Source organism: Neophocaena asiaeorientalis, unplaced genomic scaffold (assembly GCF_003031525.2).
Source record: "Neophocaena asiaeorientalis asiaeorientalis breed wild unplaced genomic scaffold, Neophocaena_asiaeorientalis_V1.1 scaffold945, whole genome shotgun sequence".
In the NCBI taxonomy this organism is placed as follows: Eukaryota; Metazoa; Chordata; class Mammalia; order Artiodactyla; family Phocoenidae; genus Neophocaena; species Neophocaena asiaeorientalis.
The window spans coordinates 122,578-144,775 of record NW_020174275.1 but is presented as its reverse complement, the minus strand read 5'-3'; the positions used below and the strand labels follow the sequence as shown (position 1 = coordinate 144,775).

The following is a 22,198-nucleotide window of genomic DNA, read 5'->3' as shown; positions in this document are numbered from 1 at the left end:
GGATAAGCAGAGATGAATCCTTAGGCTTACCTTGCTTCCTACCATGTCAGCAAAGAAAGGATAATGCCCATTGACAGTTCTTTGAGCAAGGTGTCCTATTTACACAGTAGGTTATACCAAATCAAGTAACGAAAATCATTAAGAAAAATTTGAATAGCTAACAGAATTAGACTGAGAACTATGATTTACATTACTAGGTGTATTCTGATTACTACATTTCTAAGTGGGGGATATGTGAATTGGGGAGATTTTGATGCTGAAGAACAATTCTTCCAATTCCTGTGAGAATGTCAATGTGGGAGATCACACATGGAAATCTGGCAATTTCAGAGATAATTCCTAATGTAAGACTTGGCAAGATAAACAACTGATGAACGTTATGTAAGGCTGGAGGGGGTGAAGAGAATCAGGTTATTACTAGCAGTAGTTATTTAGGTGCCCTTATGAGACTATGCTTCAGCAAGGACATCGTCTCTATTTTAGGAGGCTGGGGGGTGGGGTTAGGGTATATCCTCTATTTGAGCCCTCAGGATAGTATGAGAAATGTTTTGTACCAATAAAAGTCTTCCAAGCTCGAGCATCTTCACTCTGGCGCCAGCCATTTGGCCACCCCATCACCACTGTGTTGTGCTTCATGCCCCCAAGGCCACATGACTGGATGAGGTGGGAAATGCCCTCTCTCAGCTTGGCGGCCACCACCAGCTGGGAGAATCCTTTCACCTTCTCTGCCTCCATTAGATGCTTTATGGTCTGAAAGAGAGACAGAATCTCAACACTGAATTACTTCATCCTGGGTCTTTTAACTTCTTACTCCTTCTCCGTATTATATTCCCCTCCCCCTTCCAAACTCTGCATAAGATCTACAGAACAATTCAAAAAGTTTAATTTATCCCAATGAAATTTTATTATCCTTTGCCTTTTTCACTTGCTAAGTGCTTACTACATATGTAGGTAGTTGTCTACATGTACTGATAGTTCCTCTACCTTTTCCTCTCTTCTGCTTTTCTTTCTAACATACCAAACAAATTGAGAATAGGGATCGTCACAAAGTGAATATTCAATATTCCTTCTTAATTGCCCAGGGTGAGTGTGAACATAATCTCCTTCCTTCCTTAGTCCCAGTCTTGCCCTGACTCATATTACTAGAAATTCAATATGACGATTCAGTTTCAATTTAGAATTATCTCAGGTATGTTTTCTATTTTTGTTTTTGCTACTTCCATATCCCTTTTGATATTTTAATGGTGATTACTTGCGAAACTTGTATTTGTTTTACTATTCTTTTATTTATTCAAGCCAGTCTGGAGATAATATTTCATTTAGTCTTACTTCACTCTCTTGGTAGAAAGGTAGAGAGAATAATGGTGTAGAAAATGGATATGATTTTCCCAAAGGCACAGATTAAGTCAGCGGTGTAGCTAGGATAATTGGGGTCTCTTGATTTCCAATACCGTGCTTTTTATTTATTTTTGTGATCATTCTGGACTAATGTTTCTTCAGCATTTCTAGTTCTAGGGTTTCAAAGCATTCCAAAATGAAATCCAGTAAAATTTTTGAAATGTAACTGAAATTTCTCCAGGGTGAGTTCTATCATTTATAATAGAGTGAAATCTACTTTCTTCTTCAGGAAGAACTTTAATATCCCATAAGCTAATCAGAAGTAGCAAAGGAATCTTGGTCATGGCACCATGTAGATTAGCAAAGAGGAAGAAAATGTGCTCATCGCTCCTTGTTGTCACAAGATTGAGAGGAACCATCACCATAGTTCAAGGGATGATTTATTTACATGACTTCTCTCAGGGCTGAGTCAATGTCTGGAGTCTATTTGGAAATAGTGCTTAGCCTTGATAATCTTATAGTTTAGAAATGCTTTTTAAATGGGAAGAATAAATTATTATCTTCTAGTTCATCGTAGTATTTGGGAGAATATGACCATTCAAGTCAGCACTATGAAGGACACCTCCTAGATCACTCAGGAAAGGGATTAATTTAGAAATCTGAGGTCTTATGACACAACAGCACAAAACCATAAGCTAAATTCCACGAGGTCAATAAGCCTTGACTCTTACCTGCTCAGCAGCTAAAGCTTCACCATAGTTCTCCAGGAAGTTCCCCACGATGACAGAGCCCACAATAGTGAGACCCTTTCCTGCCTTAAGCTGTGAAGCAAAGGTGAGGAGGCGAGGATGCTTGACATGTAGGTCTTCATCTAGTTTCAGCAGTACAAGCAACTGAGGCCTGTAAAGAGGTTGGCGGGGAAGGGGGTGGGATGAGAAAACACTCTGGGGCTGGGGACAGAATGACAAGTCTACCCTTTAATTCAGGAGATCTGTATAAAACACGTACTTTGACAGAAGGAAGAGATTAGAGAAAATGATAGGGTGCGGCTGCACAGTTATTCTGTATTTTCCCAGTATTAGCTCAAATTGATCAGTCTTGAAGGAAGAATGAAAATGGTAGAAGTCTAGATCATATAGCACATGATTAAAAGGGAACAGAGGATCAAGAATTTAGAATCAGTCAAAGCATGTCCATTTCATGAATTCCTTGAGCCCCATGATTTCCTTATCCTGTAATCAATGAAGCACACCTTTCTGTGTGGTAACTCTGTGCCAAACACCACTAAGCTCTGTTGGTTTTTTTACCTCCAGTTTTTAGTGTGTGGAGGTCCTTCTTCCAGCCGAAGCAAAGCAAATCGGGCTGCACTGAGGGACAGCCCGCGGATACCATCACCCCATTCTTTCTCAGCTCTGGGAGAAAGAGGAGAAAAGAGCAGAGACAGATTTAAACCGTAAGTACAATCTCAAAAAACAGTTTACTTTTTCTTTATCTAAAAGTAACATACACACACAAGGTAGAATATTAAAGCTCATATTAATTATTTATATGATGCTCTCTATTAACATAATGAACCCACAGTAAGCAGATCAACACTACCCTTCACCAACACACTGCACTACACAACCGTTCAGAATAAAGGCTGGAAGGGTCACTTGACTTGTCCTGCGATGTAACTATTCAAAAGCAATAATGTAAAATAGCAATTTCGATTAGGAAGTTACTACAGATCCCAAGTTTAAATTATTTCAAAAATAATTGCAGAGAAAGCAAAACTCAATGTAATCTTCTAGATCAGAGTGTTATTTATTCCTAATTTGGGGACGTTGTTAGTGAAGTCTTAGTTGTTACAAAGTTATTCAGGACTAATTTATTTTCCATTTCAGACACAATTCCTTGCCTGAAGAGATAAGCAAGAATATTTATATTTGTGTTATACTTTGTTTTTTAATTTTAATTTTGTACTGGAGTATAGTTGATAACAATGTTGGGTTAGTTTCAGGTGTACAGCAAAGTGATTCAGTTATACATATACGAGTATTGAGCAGAGTTCCCTGTGCTATACAGTGCTATACAGTAGGTCCTTGTTGGTTATTTTTTTTTTATTTCTATTGGAGTATAGTTGATATACAATGTTGTATTAGTTTCTGGCAAAGTATACTTTAATACTATCATTACTATTTCAGTACATCCTTTTAGTTATCTTTTCCCTGATCCATTCATACTTTCTCAACAGGTTCCCTTTATGATCAATGGCTTATGTCTGTAAGGTGACTAAGAGAATTAGGGGTACAAAATTTGGGTACAGATGAATGAAGTTTCCTGGATCCCTAATGCAATTTTCACCAGGCTGGCTCTAACCAAACTAGCCAGTTTCGATAGTTTTAGCAGCAATCAAGGTTGTATATCCAGACTTACCCTTGGTACTCGATGTACTTGTAGATCATACCAGCTATCACCATAGCTACGATGGCATAATACCAGGAAGAAATAAACATCAGAGCCAGACAGATACTCATTCCCATGAAAGAGAGGGCCCTAGAAAATTAAAAACAAAAAGAATTTTTTAAATGTTTTTCTAAGCAGCTGCAAAAGAAATCTGTGCCAAAGGTGCTTCTTAAACTGGTGAGAAATTATTTTTAAAAATTCCAATATGTTGCAGATAGAACTTCTATAAAATGCAATAAAAATGAATTACTAGAAAAACTGTTATATGCTTGGATGTTGTGACAATGTCAAATTGCTATAAAGTTTCTAAATGCTTTTTCTCAGTTTTTATAGTTGTCTTATCATGGACTAGCAACAATCAATAGATCTGCACTGAGCCCTGAACCACCCTTAGTGCTGATGTTTCCCATTGCTGGAAGAACATATAAATGAATAGGGATGCTATGAAAGTCATCTGTAGTTATGAGGACAATTAATACCTACATGGGAAAGCAAAGATGGGACGTGTAGTCAAAATTATTAATAACTCTTTGATCTTTTTAAAAAAAGTATTTCACGTGAATATGACTAAAAACTTTATGAACATTTATTAACACAACTGCAGAACCCACTGGAAAAAATCTCCCATTAGTTTCTTTACTTTACGTAAGGAACTTGGAAGAAAATAATGAAATTCTTGTTTTGATCAAATAGGTAGACAACTATGCTTACTGAAGTTGTTTTCTGTACAGAATGAACTTAGTTGTATGACAAATTTCAAAGAACAAATAGAACAGTTGTTAATCTGGAGAAAATTAGGATCTAATGAATGAAAATATAGAGTGTAAAGGGAAAGAGAAAAAGTAACAAAAGCAAAATAGTAACACAAAAAAAGTTCAGAATAAACTTTTTTTTTTTTTTTTGGTACGCGGGCCTCTCCCTGTTGCGGCCTCTCCCGTTGAGGAGCACAGGCTCCGGACGCGCAGGCTCAGCGGCCATGGCTCACGGGCCCAGCCGCTCCGTGGCATGTGGGATCTTCCCAGACCGGGGCACGAACCCGTGCTCCCTGCATCGGCAGGGGGACTCTCAACCACTGCGCCACCAGGGAAGTCCCATAATGAATGTTTAACTAAAGTTAAAGCTAGAAAGAGGATTAGAGGTGTCAAGATCAGTTGAAGATCTAAATTTGTGCCAGATAAAGGTTACATCACTACCCACCACTGGTAAGTGAAACTAGAAAGGGATCAAGGAAAAAGTCGGCAAAGAGGAATGTAGCAACAGGTACATACAGGGCATATTAAAGAACCTCTAGCTGTGACAGAAAAGAAATGGAAAGAAATGGGATGGTAGCTAAAAACGTGGTGGCTCCTTTAGGACTGAGGAGACGTGAACACAACAGCAGCAGCTGTAGCAACATTTCATTGAGAGCTTTACTGTGTACCTGCACAGTGTACAGGCACTGTGCTCAGTGCTTTACATTATCTCAAAACAACCCTATGAGATAGATAATACTATTAGTCCCATTTTACAAATGAATAAAATGAAATTTTATGTGGTTATGTGCTTTGTTGAAAGTTACAAACTAGGAAATAGTAGAGCTGACACTTGAACTCAGGTCATCTGACTCCATAGCTCATACTCCTTTTTTTTTAATTTTTTTTTTAAAAAGTAATAAATTAATTAATTTTGGCTGGGCTGGGTCTTCGTTGCGGCACGCAGGCTTCTGTAGTTGTGGCACATGGGCTCTAGAGCACGCAGGCTCGATAGTTTAGGTGTGTGGGATCTTAGTTCCCCGACCAGGGATCGAACCCGGGCCCCCTGCATTGGGAGTGTGGAGTCTTAACCACTGGACCACCAGGAAGTCCCCTCATGCTCTTAACTACTAAATGAAATCACACTAAGAAAGGGAGTCTGAGAATCAAAACTGATGAAAACTGATGCGGATATGAGGATAAATGGAAAGAAATGAAGCCCAGTGCTTAGCGAAGAGGGAAACAGGCAATCAGATATGCAAAGGGTAGGTTGTTTTAACCTGCAGAACACAGCAGCCTGGAAGTATTTATTTCACAGTTTTGATCTTTATTCTCAAGTGGGTATTATAAGTTATTATAAAACCATATATAAAAAAAAACCACAGTAGGATGGTGGAAGTTCATGTGAGCACTGGAAGTTGCAACAGACAGTAGGAAATGGGTGACCAAGAAAAAATTGTATCGAGAACTCAGAATCTCCTAGTTTTCTAGTTCAATGATGGGTTCTCTCCAAATGTGGTGAAGAAGAAGAAAAAAAAGCTGACTTACCAGTGGTAGTAGCGGAACCGGGGTCTCCAATTGGGTGTTCGAAGTAATGTTTGCAAGGCACATGCCAAGTTCACGAAGAGGTAACACATGAGAAAAAACCTGGCAGAATAAAAAAAGTAAGAGGAATGACTATTACTGTAAAATAATTCTTCAAAGGTTACTTTACATAACTCGAGAGATTTGCTATATTTAAGCCTTTGCTCTAGGCCACTAGCCTTTAATTAAGACTAGGGTGTAGAGGAACTTAACCTCCACACAAACCTGCTCAACCTCCGAAGTTCTATCTCAGTGAAAGACACAACCACTCTTTCCCCGGTTCTTCTTGGGACAATCCCGGTTTCCTCTTCACTACTCAACCTTGTTCCAAATTCACTTATCAAGTCCTACGGATTCTACCTATTTACAAATCTCTAAACTTTTCCCCCCTCCTTTCCACCTCTACTTCTATGAGCATAGTTGAGGCTCTCATTTCTTCTTTGTTGGATTAGTGAAATAAGCTTCCAGCTGGCACTCCCAGCTCAATTTTGGCCTCCTTCTAACCTCTCTTTTATACTGAATTGATCATTATGAAACAGAAACATGATAATTTTGTTCTCAAAGGATTACCCACTACTTTCAGGTAGAAGTTCCAGGTCCTTTGTGATCTGGCTCTACCTATTTCCCCGCTCTGCACCTCTCCAACCCGCAACCTCCCACTCGATCAAAGCCAAACCTTCACTTCTCCAGATGTGCTGCACTATTTCATCTCTCGGTTCCTTCACACACATTCCCTGCCTGGGATCTCTTTGACCCCTTCACTGATTAGCAATCCTTCAAGATACAAGTGTCACTTCTTCCAGAAAACCTTTCCTGAGTCTCAGTCTTTGGAGCTCATATAGTGCTCAGTATTCACCTTGACCACAGTACTCATCACACTAGACAGGGATCACTGGTTTCTTTATCTATCTACCACCAATTCTCTGAGGTTGTGTCTCAGCCACCTTATGCTTATTCTCAGCATACTGCCCAGTGCCAGGGAGGTAGTAAGTCATCAATAAGTCAATAAGTTGAATGACTAGTAGTAAAAGCTACAATCAGTTGATAACAAATCAGAAATGAAGGCAAAGAACTTTTGAAGTTATGCAGGTAGAAAGAAACCATGACAACTTATGAAGTTAGCCTTACATGAAAAGTCTCAGGAATATTTATTATTTAGGTGAAGTTACACCTATACTTGGTTCTCTCTGTTATCACTACTGTCACATGCCTGATGGAAATCAACATGTATTATACATCACATAAGCAAGAGTAAGTGAAAAGAATAACTGGCTCTTACATGGAAAGAATTGGGGCCACAAGATCCAGGGAGGCAATAAGGATTCCCAGCTCTGCAATGACAGCAGTTAGAAGTAAAGCCCAGGTAGGTTCCCCATTGGCTTTGCTGTGACCAAACACCTGTACATAGAAGGGAAATATCAGACACAGGAGTGTGGGGAGGGTTTGAGTCAATGCTCCCTGGTTCCTCTATGCTATGGTTTCACAGCTCTGAAAAATAATAGTATTACAACTGTGGTAGCTTTTAAATGCCTTTACCCCACTCACATGTAAACTCATACTAGAGATTTAGAGGGTCTTGTGCTAAAAACCCACGTCTTCATATTATATGATCCAGTAATTCCTAAGCCTTATGAAGATCACACTGTTTCTTGTAAAACCTGGGAAAACAGGAAGAGGGCATAGGACAGGGTCACTCACCCTCAGAAAGGGTATGATGTTATCCTTGGCTATAGCCTGTAGCAGCCTCGGTGCACCTGTGAGACTCTGAAGTCCAGCCCCACACGTGGAGAAGAAGGAGCCAATAACAATCACCCACGGGGACGGCCAAGATAAGGTACCCACCACGAGATTACCTTTCACAGCATCCCCAAACCTGGGAGAGAAATCAGAGTGAGGAAATTTGACCTGGAAATAACTTTAGACGAAAAAACTAGACTGACATTCCCCCAATGTTTTCTATTTATAATTTTTAGAGAATCAAAATTGAGATAGACATGAATAATAACAAATGTAAATGTAGGTAGGTCTGATCAAAAGGCACTAGTAGCCTATATTAAGAAAAAAAATAACCTGTAGGGCCAGAAAATAAGCTAAGCTTTAATTAAAGCTTTCCCCCTCAAATTATCAAAATATCTACCCTGCAGAAAAACTGTAGAAGTATAGAAAAATACAAAAAAAGCAGGGAGGAAATCCATAATCATAACGTAACTGCTAACATTTTGCATACCTTGCATATTTTAGTGTTTACTGTTTTTAAAAACATAGATGAGACCATACTGCACCTATACTTCTGTACTCTTTTTAAAACTTATAAGCAATTTTCTATGTCATGAAAAACTCATGAATAAACATTTTTACACGTTTCTTTACATTATCATAATTTACATTATCCGTTCCTCTAGTGTTGATTTTCTACTATAGAAAATACTGTGATTGACATCTTTATGCACATGTCCACATTCACATTTCAAATTGTTTTTCCTTATGGTAGATTCCTAAGAGGGAATAACTGCAACAAAAGGGATCAACATCGTTAGATATTTCAAAGCACTACCAAAGTGCTTTCCAGAAAGGGTATACTGGATTTATTCCCACTGGAAGTAGATGAAGGTTCATGTCTTATGGCACATACCTATTTCACACCAGCTCTGAGTATTAAAATTTTAAGTCACTGCTAACTTGATGGGTAAAACATGGTGTCTCACTGTTTAATTATTTATGGTTTTAATGATTTTTTACAATGTATCACACACACAAAAGAAATGTGCAAAAACTAAATGCATATTTCAATAAATTTTCACAAAGCAAACATCCACGTAAAACATCCAGTCAAGAAACAGAACACACTGCCAGCACCCAAGATCCTCTCTTATGCCCACTCACCAGCTCTTTCTCCCTCCCCACTCTCCTAATTTTTAATGCTATATAGTTTTACCTGTTTTTAGACTTTAAATAAATGAAACAGTGTATATCTTTTGTATTTGGTTTCTTTGATTCAACATTGTGAAATTTTTCTTTTGGTACATAGCTGTGGTTCATTAATTTTCGCTGCTGTATAGTTTTCCATCACATGAATACATAATTTATTCATTCTACTACGGATGGACATTTGGACTATTTCCAGATTTTGCCTCGTAAGAACAATTCCACTGAAAGAATCCTTGTGCACACTTCTTAATGCACACATGCATGCATTTGTGTTGGATATACCTAGCAGTGGAATTGCTGGTTCATCAGGTATGCATATGTTCAACTTTAGGAGATAATGTCCAACAGTTTTCTGAAGTGGTATTCTAATTTACACTTTCTATAATTTTTATATTATAATTTACCAAAGCGCTATAAACCCATTTTCAATCACAATCATATAGAAATAATAAACTGTGTTACTTATTTATTTTTGTTAACAATATTTATATAGCATCTGTTAGAGTTCTTGTCCTCAAAGAATTCAATCTAGTATAGGGGACAGAAATATGAAATCAAGTAGCTGCAATACAGTATTTTAAGTGCAATAATACAATATGTTCAGTAGAGTGGCTGAACAAAGGGAGGAGCGGTTATCTATTGCGTGAGTCTGGGAAAGCTTCACAGGATAAAGGACACTTAGTCTAGTCTTAGAGGATGAATATAAGTCTGCCAGGTGGGAGTAACCCATCCTAAGCAAATAACATTGCTCCCACAAATATGTGGCTGGATGGAGAGTTGAAACAACAATATTTAACTCTGTGTTATGGCTGGAGCTTAGGGGTTTTTTGAGGGAACGGTGGGAGATGAGATCAGAAAGAGGTAGAGAGGGCAAGACCAAAGTAATGAGCATTAAGGGGCTTTGGCAGGCTCTGAGCAGGAAGGTTCTATGATCAAATTTTGTGTTTTAGAAAAATCATTCTGGTGACAGTGTAGAAGAAAGATTAGAAGGTAGTAAAACTGAAAGGGAGAGTATTACAATAATCTAGGCAAAAGATCCTGAAGGCCTGTACAGAGTGATGGGGATAAAAAAAGTGGAAAGGATGAGCTCTAGAAAGAATGAAGGGTGAAATTTATAGGGCTTAGAAACCAACTGGATGAGGGAATTGATGGAAGAAGTCTAGGATGACACCTAGGTTTCTGTTTTGAGAAAGGGATGAATGGTAAGGCTATTAACTCCTTAAGATGGGGGAAAAGGGAAGAGATATAGCAGGTTTTAGAGGAAGAGTTTTCTAGAAATCTCTTGCAAAACATTTCTCTCTTTTTTTGTATTCACAGATGAAAGGAAAAACACTCAGCAGCCTTCATGAAGAAAATGAAGAAAGTAAGTTTCAAGATTTTATTTAGAATGCCAATCAGACACACTTATGTCTCATAGAGGAGATGCTAGAAACAATTTTTAAATTTTTATTTTTTATTATTTGCCCTCCTTTACTGTTAGTTTTCCAACAGCTCTCTTTACTGTACATAAAAGTCCTCATTATTCAGACAAATTCACTGCTTTATGAAGTCCTATATCCACTGCATCTTATACAACAACATACTGGCCCTTATTATACAGCTCCCTTTTGGGGACCTATATACATGTATTTTCTAATTGTTAGTTGTGATATATATCTCAGGTGGGTTTTGAGTTTATAACTGTCTTGGGGCTGTTTGGGATGATCAGACATAATGGAAGATAGACACACGATTGTTACAAAGAAATCAACTACTCACTTGTCTCTGAGAACAACACCTTCAATACATGCACCAAAAAGGACAACATTGCTTAAATCTATGATATTGAGAGTCAAGGAAACTGATGTTCACCTTCTAATATGAACATAAACACTCAGGAAACTTCTTCTATCAGTAAAATGAGTGGCTAAATTCACTTATCTCATAAATTCTTTCTTGAGTTTTAGAGATGAGGTGGGTAGATTATCTGATGTGAAGTGAGGTGGTAAAAAGCAGATATCTTTATTACCAGGATAAAAATACTGATCACCCTTGTTCTATGGCTGTTCCTATGACTAAGACTCAGACTGGATCCATCAAAAGGATACAAACAAAGGAGGTAGTCAGGATGGCGAGGATAGTGCCAATGGGAATAGACTTTTGAGCGTCTTTCAGATCTCCAGATCTGTTTGATCCAGCCATGATACCTTTAGAAAAGGAAAAAAGAACAAGTTAACTTCTTCAGTTCCTGGACACTTTTGATATTCACATTGCTATCAAAGACTACAGGCAAATCTGGGAATCCTGAGAATATAGTTTTGTGTAAGAAAAATCACTCCCTGGGTCTGATTGTTTGTAAAATAGGCAACAGCCCATCTGCTTACCTGTGACAGATGGAAAGAAGATCCCCACCAGAAGAGTGAAAGAGGTGGTAATGTCAACAAGGACATACTCATGGTTTAAGCTGCCTAAGACATCAGAAGATTTGGCTGAGGGCTTTTCAATAATCTCTCCCTTTGGTATATAATTACTCCAAAGATTCTCTGCAGTGGGAAAAAAGGGTATATAAGCAGCAGCACTATGGAAAGGACATAATTAGATAATGTTCTAGCCAACAACATTCTAAGTCAGATTCATCATTTATATAGCTTTTAAGGGTATGTTTGCTTCTACATGAGCACAGATATATGCACATATATATCATATAACAAAGCACACATAAATAAAAACCTAATGCCTTTTCTCATCTGGTTCAAATGTAATTTGACAAAATACTTTGGTACGTACAAATGCAGCTAAGTTTACCAATGCAAATTAGTAAAAGTTAAGCGAACTAAAGCTGAATGCCTTATAAAACCTATTTTTTTTAAAAAAATTAGGCATCAATGCTATTTTGAACACCTTAGTGTAAACTTGCTTACGTGCAAAGAAATTTGTGGGCCAAACAGTTAAAATAGGAGTCACTTACGGAGAATTTCAGAAGTTTAGATGAGTTAGGAAAACATACATGTGGATGTGATGACATTAAAATAATTCTAGCTGTCACTGTGGGAAAAACATTGGCAAGTTTATAATAACACAGAGAATACTTTATTATCTTAAGTTAAAAAGTCATTTGCTCAGCTCTGCATTCAAGAGCAGTACATTTTAGCAGACAACACTGCAAGGGAGTCCTGAAAAAGGATAAAATCACAAACAGAAAAGCAGAAAGATGTTGAATTAAGAGCTGTGTGCTGAACTTAAGAAGGGAAGTGGCACCGTGGCAGTATTGATGGACAATAGATGAGTCTAAGATGGCAAAGTCTAGGGACTTCCCTGGAGGTCCAGTGGTTAAGTCTCCGTGCTTCCAACGCAGGGGGTGTGGGTTCGATGCCTGGTTGGGGAACTAAGATCCCACAAGCCGCGTGGCATGACCAAAAAATAAAAATAAAGGCTCAACAAGATGGCAAAGCCCTCCTCAGAGAAAAATTTTAAAAATGTGTCCCCAATCCTCCCAACTCACCTGTAATGACACCGCTAGCCAATCCAGGGATGCCCTGGATTGAAGTGACATTATTGTGAACAAAGTATTCATCACAGGTGGCATTGAAAAACTGACTTGAATTACAGAAGAAGCCCCATAACTTTGACGGTACTGTCATGTTGTTAATTTCCTTAGTCTTCGAGCAAATATCAATGTGCCTTGATGAAAGGGTGCGGTTGCCCAGCATGCAGACCCTAAATGAAAACAAACAGGGAGAAGAAAGATGAAGCAAGGGGAAAAAAGTATTTTAAAAAAGAAAATAGGTTAGAAACAGGTTAGTATATAGGTATGCTCAAGAAAAAAAAAATCTCATCTCTAAGAGTTTTTACTGTCATAGATGGTTAAAGAACTAATAATGACTAGCTCTGTGAATGGTGTCTTACGTTTTCTGCCAGTGTAATCCTTACAGCGATCTCACAAAATATGTACTAGTATTTCTACATTGTGGATGGAGGAACTGAAGTTTAGGGAGAAAAAGGAGTCTGCCCGAGGTCATACAGGTGGTAGGCAGTAGTGACAGAATTCAAATAGGAGAACTGTCTGAAGATGCTGTTCTGAGTCATCTTCCAGAATTTTTAGGTTATTAACCAATTGTTAGGTCTTAAAAGAATCTTAGAGTCCGTTTGTTCTTTCCATACACACACACACACACACACACACACACACACACACACACACATACACACACACACACACACACAAATCCACCCCTTTCTCTTTGGCCTAAGAAAAAGCCTTATGTTCATAACAACTCCCTTGAAAATGTTATGCTAAAGGTCAGAGCTTCTGTCTTCTGTTTCAAGGAAGACAGCTTGGCTAGAATTAGGCCATCCGTCTATGGCCTAATAAAAAACTTTTTGAACTTAAGCCCAGACCCAGTAGGGGTGAGGGTAGTTAAGGATAATACAAATACAAACTGCTGATTTTATTTTTTTTCATTCACCCAGAGATACAAATATGAATAAAGGAATAATACACCCACAGTTAAAAATACCTCTCAGGAGGAAAAAAGCTTTTCAAATCTGCAAAATGATAGCATACATATGCAATAAGCCATGTACCCATTACTTAGCTTCAACAACTCTCAACATTTCCCAGTACTGTTTCATGCATTCCTCTAGGTTTTTTGGCTTGTTCTGCTGAAATATTTTAATGAAAATACCACACATCATGAACTTTTGCCCACCATAAAAGAGGAAAAGCATCAAAGGAGAACTTGAGGCAAAATGGAATTTCCCAAGTTAAGATACAGGCAGAATGTAGCCTTCAAGTGGGTCTCCAGTTGCTTGGCAGCCCCTAGACAAGCAGACTGAAAATTTATGATGGAATCTATTACTGACATCATTTAGCATAGCAGAAGAAACACTGAACTGGGAATCAGGAAATCACAGGATCCATTTTCTTGCTCTGACAATTATTAACTTTGGGGCAGGTCATTTAACCTCTATGGACCTGTTTTTTCATCTTCAAAAATCTATCTTTCTGTAATCAGGTTAAATCAACATAAGACTGATGAGTTTGATCCCTGAGTGATCAGGATGACTCTTCAAAGACAGTCACTGTAATAAGGTGACAAACAACACTCAGTGCCGTCTAGTCCCTATGCCACTAGTCAAATGGAAAACAGGTGAGCCTGTGAGTCACGCAGCTGTACAAATCCATTTCTACTTCAAAAAGTATACCTTAGCTTTGCGCAGTGGCAGTATCGTAGCCAATGAGGTTTATCTGAGGCGCGATTATTGCTAATTGAAAAAATATACCTTAAGGTACCTGTACTACTTATGGTATGTAATATAATATATATATATATATATAAAGATATATATGCAAAAGATGTGACATTTATTTCCCTTTATTTTATGACTAGAAAGGTCATTATGTACTAACAGCAGAACAAAAAATTTAATTATAAATATTTAGGTAGGAATCTAGGTTTCCTTGATCTCTTGATTCTTCATCAATAAAAGGAATCTAACCTTTAAATACTTTATAAAGGTTGCTGGCAAAACTACGCTGTTTGAAAAGGCCTTTATGAATAGTTCAAATATGCATAATCATTATCAGGAGGTTTTGAAAACCCACTATCTATATCCAAATGACTGCCGTGGCTGCCAGTTGTATACTTGGGACACAAGGAAGAGGATCAACACGACACAATTTGCTGGGAGGCTTCCCGCACAGATGCTAACTGGGCTTATCCAAGAGGGAAATCTCAGAGAAACTGTGAGATTCTGACTTGAAATGATCACATCACCAGGTACTGTTAATGACTACCAAATAATGATGGCTAGTCAGAGAGACACGTACGGGAAGTGTGGAGGGGCAAAAGAAGACTTGATGGCTCCAGCATAGATGGCCAAGATGGACACAATGACACAGGCCAGAAAGAGCGAGGCAAACTTGTTCACATAGCGTACACCGATGAATACCACCAATACCATGAGGACCAAGAAGGCTGTGCCATAGACACGCATGTTATTTAGCATGGCTGCTGACTCCTTGAGTGCATCGTCACTATGAAAGATGGCAGCTTGGGGGACAATATATACCTGTTAGGCAAAAGAAGCAGAAAATAAGGTCATTTCAAAATAATCAAATAAAAGGGCTGTTGTAGTTTGCATTTACTTTCACGAAGGAAAGCAAAACTGAGACAGAAAATGACTGGAGACATAGCCTAATTCATATTTCGATCTAAAATGCCTACAGAAATGAGATATCATGGATTTTTTTAAAAGTCTACATGCCAGGGCTTCCCTGGTGGTGCAGTGGTTAAGAATCCGCCTGCTAATGCAGGGGACATGAGTTCAAGCCCTGGTCCAGGAAGATCCCAAATGCTGCGGAGTAACTAAGCCCGTGCACCACAACTACTGAGCTCACGTGGCACAACTACTGAAGCCCGCGTGCCTAGAGCCTGTGTTCCACAACAAGAGAAGCCACCGCAATAAGAAGCCCATGCACTGCAACGAAGAGCCAATGCAGCCAAAAATTTTAAAATAAATAAATAAATAAAATAAAGTCTATGTGCCATTCTGAATACTTACACTCCCAAATGGAAAAACAAGGAATGTGTTAATAATTTATTTAAAGTGTTATACAAAATAATTGTAATGATTATCTTGAGTCCTACTTCTGCTATCGTTACTTTAAATAGTAAGAAATATATCCTAGTGAATAAATAAATGAAAAACATTTTGTTTCATTGGGATAAAGACATCAAAAGAGATAAACTTTCTTTTACTTTTCCCCCACTAGCCAAAGTCTTGCCTCTGAGACTTTAACTTTTTGGTTGAGGTGGCAGGGTGCTGGTGATTTGGTGGAGGGGAAGGAGTAGGCAAGGCAAAAGATAACCTCAACCTTTCTTACTCATTCACAGTACAAGGTCAATAACAGGTTAGCAGTCAATCACTTGATTGATTCCTGTAGCTGATTTCTCAGAAGCTTTGATATCCAATGGCAAAATAAATCCAAATCTATATCTTTTCTATACTTTAGACCACAATTAAGTCATTACTCACCAGAAAAATTTCAATGGCACCAAGGATATACATGGCTGCTGCAAATGTGGTACCAAGATAAAAGCAGAGGCCAACAGCCCCACCAAACTCTGGGCCCAGTGCTCGGGAAATCATAAAGTATGAGCCCCCAGCTAAAAGGCAAAACAGAAGGTGAACAGGATAAAAAAAAAAGTATGTAAGTAACAGGAATGTAAACAAGTCGCATAAAAGGATAAATGTTTCAGGCTTTTTGAAAACCCTGAATATGATAAAAAGTAGATTTCCTGGTAGGGAGTAAAAGACGAAACCTGCATACTGCACATCTAATGTTACACATAAATCAGCACAATTTGTCAGTATTACTTAGAAAAATATCAGAGGATATTTACTACAGGCATGAGATAGATGAATAAAATATATATTCTAAGTAAAAGAAGCTAAGAATGCAGTAGAAATTACGGATTCTAGCTTAAAACATACAGAGAGTTTTAAAAGAAGGTATTCTGAAGTCAAATAGTGTTAGTGCCTGTGGCCACTAACTAAATAGTATTCTGTGCCTTGGAAGTTTGCACCTCTGGCTTTATAGTAGAAATATACAGTAATCAATGACAATCCCTGAAATCCAGCCTTAGCTACTGACCTGGCACCACTCCATTAGTGGCAATGGCACTCATGGAGATAGCAGTCAACATTGTCTGTAAAGAAAGAGAAAGGAGAAGACTGTTACTGTATAAAGACGACATTTCTGTACTACTTTCCCATCTGTGGACCTCAGAGCACTTATCAAATATTTAATTCTACCTACTTTTATGGAGGGAGTTGCCTGTCATACCAAATGGTATGCAAATGAGATGTGCTTCAACACGCTACACTAGTCACACTACTGGTGTCTTGAGTACTCTGTTAAAACGCTCCTACATCGTAATCAGTAGGTTAGGTGCTATTGAGAACCACTGATCTCACCCTGGTCTCCTAGTTAAAAACTTGGTAAACAGATTGGAAACTGACTAAAGACTGGCTACAATAACAAGAATAATATTCAGTAAGAAGGGGAACCACTGAAGACTTCTGAGATCATGAGAACTGTATTTTAAAAACATTACCTGATAGCAGCAGAGTACAGAATGGATTGAAGATAGGAAGTAGATGGAGGCAGAGTGACTTGTTAGTAGGCTATTGTGGTAGTTCAGTGAGAGGTAAGGACTGCAGTGGTAGAAGTGGGAATATAAAGACAGCGTTGAACAAAAGAGATTTCAGAGGGAGACCTGACTGGCTTTGATAGCTGATGAGATATGAGAGGCAATCAAGGAGCCAAATACGGCCCTGAAGTTTCAAGACTAAGAAACGGGGGGAAAAAATGGTGGTACCATTAAGTTATTAATGATATGGACTATGTCCTCTTACCCTGCGTTACATGGCACTCAGTTGAGCACAGGGAGTGTATAATGGTGATAGTAATAAAAGAGGTCTGTAGACGGCTTAATAATAAAATAAAAATTTTTATAATAATCTATCAACTTACAATAAAATTGAGAGATGTGGCTGGGATACACAGATAAGAGGAGTTTAAATTAAAGGAAGACCAGAACGTTCTCAGTATAATGGAAAGAAGAACTGGAAAGAACACCCCAATTTCTGGGGAAGGGATAACGGATGAGACTGCAAAACAAAACGAATACCTCTTACCCGCAAACAACAACCAGCTTTGTTTATTGGTACCACACTGGAGTAGCACATCACATTTTCTAACATACTTTCTGTCACAACACTAGTGTTATCGAGTTCAAATGGTTTGTATTCTGAATTTTTTGAAGTCAGGGACAGTATCTTCTACTTCCTACAGAAGTCTTTCCTTGTAATTTTGAGTACATCATATTACAGATATAAGCAGTGAATAACTGACACTAAATAACTGAAAATCCTTTAGATTTTAGTATCAAAATAATCTCCCCTGTTGAGATCATGAGTCTTTCCCCAGTACGTATTCTTTCTTTTATGCCCAAATAGGTTAAGCATGATACTCTTGAGCTCTTGCAATGTTCCAGGTGATCTTCAGGGGCCAACTCAGGACTTACACAACAGCAGCAGATAAGGACAATTGCAAAGGCCTGCAGAACTCCAGCTGTGCCCACCACCCATGTAAGGCGTAGAAACAGGATCACTCCAAAAATATTTTGTAGACATGGGAGGTAAACACCCATGAAAGTACCCATTTGGGGGGTCTGGAAAGAAAGATGTTGACAAAAGAAAAAAAATCATGTAGTCATCTAGAAGAGATGATTCATCCCTTTACTTTTATATAAAAACTTGTACCCTATCATTTTAATTGCAAAGCAGAGATGATATGTTTATGCAGCATTTTTAAATAGGCACATATAAAATCTCCATCTTAATAAATGTTTATCACCATACTTTTTATTATTCCTAGAGATATACATTTTAACTTTACATAGCTCTCCACATATTTTTACATAAGCATCTGATCACAAATAAACTTTTAAGTGCATCCCCAACAACTTAAAAATTTCTGTTCTTCAGGCCAATAGCTTTTTCTTTAAAAAAAAAAAAAAAGGATAATGATTTGATGGAATTCCTTCAGAATTTGGCATAAATCTTTCATAGTAGTTGGTAAACGTAGTTGATAAAATACATCTGAGGGTCGTTTTACTCCTGAACAACCAGAAAGCTTACTTGTAATATTCTTCCATATTTTCGTGTTGAGAAAAACTGATATTTGGTCTTTGAAAAACCCAACAGCTTCACAACAGAAAGATGGCATCAGTAGATGGGTGTGGACACTTTTCTTTTGAAGTGCTATTCCCTCTCCCCGGAATGCCTGTCTCCCAGCTGCTAATTACACAGCTCACTCCCTCACGTGCCTGGCATATACCAAGCGTTCAGTAGTTCTTGAGCACAGAGCGATGCCCTGGACATTTCCTCCTTTCTTGTATATGGGGCTCTTTTTATTTGTCCTTGTTATTCCAAGGCCTCACCTTGGTGGGCTTCTTTTTCCCTTCAGTGATGTTCTCTGCCTCTTCATGTTCCTTTGCTCCTTGCGTCAGGTTAGTGTAATTGGCCAAGCGGCTGAGGAGAGAAGACACCTTTGGTCTGGTGTCCATTTCTTCCTATAGAGCCAGAAATAAGAAAGAAAGAAATACTGAAGAACACTGGGAATAAGCATCAAAATGATCCCTCTCCCAGAAAACTACAAAGTAAATAAGAAAAAATTTCACAGGTAAACATTTTAAGAAAATTTATCAATGAGACGTTATTCTCCCCGCATATTATAATATGTAATCAGGGCTACACACATTCTTATAAAATTCTTAAATGAAAAGTTTTATGATTCTTTCTAATAGCTTAACTTTACAGAAAACACAAAACCACACTGGCCCCTACAGACAACTGTAACCTCATAAAGAACACTGATAACATAATCTTTAACTACAGTACTACTAACAGTCTACTAACATTTATAGCTATTATTTATAGCACCAAGCATGGACAGGTCAATGAAAATCTTTTGTGACTGAACCAAATATTCACCTCAGACCTTTTCTTGAAGAAAGTTAAGAGAAAATATCATTTAAAAAATAGGAACACTGAGGAAAGTGGCACTTGAATCACTGTCAAAGTAAGACAATGCAGTGCTGGACTAAACCAGGCTCCTTTCAACAACCAGGACACAGATCCCCTCAGAGTCCACGCTACCTTAGTCGGATGAGACATTCAGGTCCTCTTAATCCAGCAGCCTGCTTCCCACCCTTATTTTTGGTTAGTAGTTCTAAGGTAAATGACATTCATCCCAAACACAGAGTCGAAAAATTTTGTACTTAGTAGATTATTACAACACAGAGATTTAAATACTAGTTAAATTAGACAGCAAGGTTATCCACATGCCTGTGATGTCAACATTCCTCTTTATTTCATAGAAATTTGACTCAATGGTTATTCATTAATTAGCAATAATTAGATTATATAGATTAAATCAACTACAATGACAAGCTATAGTAAGTACTGTATTTTAACAGTTAGTTATTAAATTATCCAACCTGTACTGTTTTAAAACTAAATTGGGTGGAAAACAGCGATCTTGAAATTTCTGTTCCTGAAATCTCTGCCCTAGTTTTCTCCCAAATATTACCTCAAAGAGTGCCAAATTTTTATCAAAATATTCATCTCCTTCTTCATAATTGGAATTGTTAAGATAAGCATTTCGAGCTTTCTTATGTCCATCATCTGGAAAAAAATGTAAATCAAGTTAGTTTCTCATTGGTACTGAAGAAGCATCAGCACCAAATGTTCCCCCTGTAATAACAGAACCCATTTTCATATTCATATTTTCATCTGAGAATGGCAGAACTCAATCAGCATTGCTTGGAGAATGTGACTCCCTCTTGAACAGGAGCAAAAGCAAATTTCTAAGAAGTAAACATGGGTCATTCCTTTTCTTAACAATACGAAGACCTCTAGAAACACTATTCGTTTAAGATCCTAGCCTATAGAGACCCTACTCTTAATGTCACCCAAATCTAGGATGAAAAAAAAATAGTCACTGAGTACCTGCTCAGTGTACAACACTGTGCTAGACAAGGGCTACTTTCCACACTGTTGCTGTGGATAATGGCAATAAAAGCCCTCTGCCTTCAGGGCTATCTGACCTTTTATAAATGACATTTTTGTACAAACATTTGCCACCTATCTTTTTATGTTAAAAGAGGCACCCCACAAGAATTTGGTGAACCTGCTATAAGGAAAAAAAAAAAAGAGAGAGTGAGATTGGGTTCCCTAAAACAGTAGAGTTTCTGTTGTTTGAGTGCTTTCTTAACTTTGGTTCTTTATTGTAAAAGTTACATAGTTCTAATTGTCTGGCAGAAGAGAAAGAGAGAAAATTTTTAAAATTGTGTAAATGTCATTAAAAACTAAGATTTTAGGGACCTCGCTGGTGGTACACCAGTTAAGAGTCCGCGCTTCCTCTGTAGAGGGCACGGGCTCGATTCCTGGTCGGGGAACTAAGATCCCGAATGCAGCACGGTGCGGTCCAAAAACAACCCCCCCCCAAAACCCTAAGATTTTAAATATTGAAGAAACAGAGGTCAATACAAAAATTAAAGAAATTAATTTAAAGTCCTATAACCTTAAATATGTAAGATGAGCTTGGGAAATAGCCAACAAGCTATCAAAATAACTGAGTCATGTCAAAGGACAGAAGAACAAATCTGAAGGGGTTCTCACTGGCTAAAAATGGGATAATGTGAATATTAAAAATATATAATGCAATGAGGTCTTCCCTGGTGGCGCAGTGGTTGAGAGTCCGCCTGCCGATGCAGGGGACACGGGTTCGTGCCCTGGTCCAGGAAGATCCCACATGCCGGGGAGCGGCTGGGCCCGTGAGCCATGGCCGCTGAGCCTGCGCGTCCGGAGCCTGTGCTCCGCAAGGGGAGAGGCCATAACAGTGAGAGGCCCGCGTACTGCAAAAAAAACCAACTAGTCCCCTTCGCAGAGTTGCTATGGAAACAACATCGAAGTCTGAAAAATAATAAATGTAAAGAATTAAGCAATTATCCTGTCTTTCCTGTACCAACTGTATTTCACAGTAACTAGTTAAAGAAATTTTCATTATAGAAACATTCTGGCGAATAAATGCAGATGGAATGATATAATTAGAAAAAAATCACCCATTTTCCACCCCTAATAAAATAATGGTTATGAACAGTGATCATCAATGGTTGCTAAAACCATTAGGTGAAAAGCTGAGGCATAACCCACTAATCAATCTGGAACCCACTGATCAACCTGGAACTCACTGATCAATCTTAACATCACTAAAAGTGGGACAACACAATCTGCTAATGTAATACAATGAAAAATACACTGTGCAACTTATGATGTACTCTTACCCAAAGAATGGAAGCTGAATTTAACCAAGCCTCTAAATGTAACTACCAGTTCACAGAAAAAAAAAGGAGGCACATATTAAACTTCACCACAAAGATGTAGTCATCAAATTCAGAATGTGGAAGATTCCACATGACAAATAATCTGATTTTGTCAACAAATAAATGGCATAAACGAAAACAGGCGAACTCATAAATTAAGAGACTTAAGATGACATACCACATCAATTGCAAGGTGTGAAACTTGTTAGAATCCTGACTCAAAACAAACGTCAG

General features: G+C 38.1%; 1 protein-coding gene and 1 pseudogene across 2 annotated transcripts in view; one reads left to right on the top strand and one right to left on the bottom strand.

Moving 5' to 3' along the window:
• Positions 1 to 22,198, bottom strand: part of SLC12A6 (solute carrier family 12 member 6) — an 88,874-nt gene that overhangs the window by 7,127 nt on the left and 59,549 nt on the right. For both annotated transcript variants that reach the window (XM_024755794.1, XM_024755795.1), the window contains 17 exons: positions 20,170 to 20,264; positions 19,019 to 19,150; positions 18,101 to 18,247; positions 16,666 to 16,720; positions 16,047 to 16,177; positions 14,839 to 15,080; positions 12,511 to 12,725; positions 11,393 to 11,551; positions 11,117 to 11,215; positions 10,788 to 10,845; positions 7,800 to 7,974; positions 7,381 to 7,499; positions 6,066 to 6,164; positions 3,757 to 3,876; positions 2,646 to 2,750; positions 2,070 to 2,238; positions 555 to 750 (listed from right to left, as the gene is read on the bottom strand). In XM_024755794.1, the coding sequence (XP_024611562.1) occupies positions 555 to 750; positions 2,070 to 2,238; positions 2,646 to 2,750; positions 3,757 to 3,876; positions 6,066 to 6,164; positions 7,381 to 7,499; positions 7,800 to 7,974; positions 10,788 to 10,845; positions 11,117 to 11,215; positions 11,393 to 11,551; positions 12,511 to 12,725; positions 14,839 to 15,080; positions 16,047 to 16,177; positions 16,666 to 16,720; positions 18,101 to 18,247; positions 19,019 to 19,150; positions 20,170 to 20,264 (2,316 nt within the window). The remainder of the gene's footprint in view (positions 1 to 554; positions 751 to 2,069; positions 2,239 to 2,645; positions 2,751 to 3,756; positions 3,877 to 6,065; positions 6,165 to 7,380; positions 7,500 to 7,799; positions 7,975 to 10,787; positions 10,846 to 11,116; positions 11,216 to 11,392; positions 11,552 to 12,510; positions 12,726 to 14,838; positions 15,081 to 16,046; positions 16,178 to 16,665; positions 16,721 to 18,100; positions 18,248 to 19,018; positions 19,151 to 20,169; positions 20,265 to 22,198) is intronic.
• On the top strand, positions 14,217 to 14,345 carry LOC112406809 (uncharacterized; annotated as a pseudogene).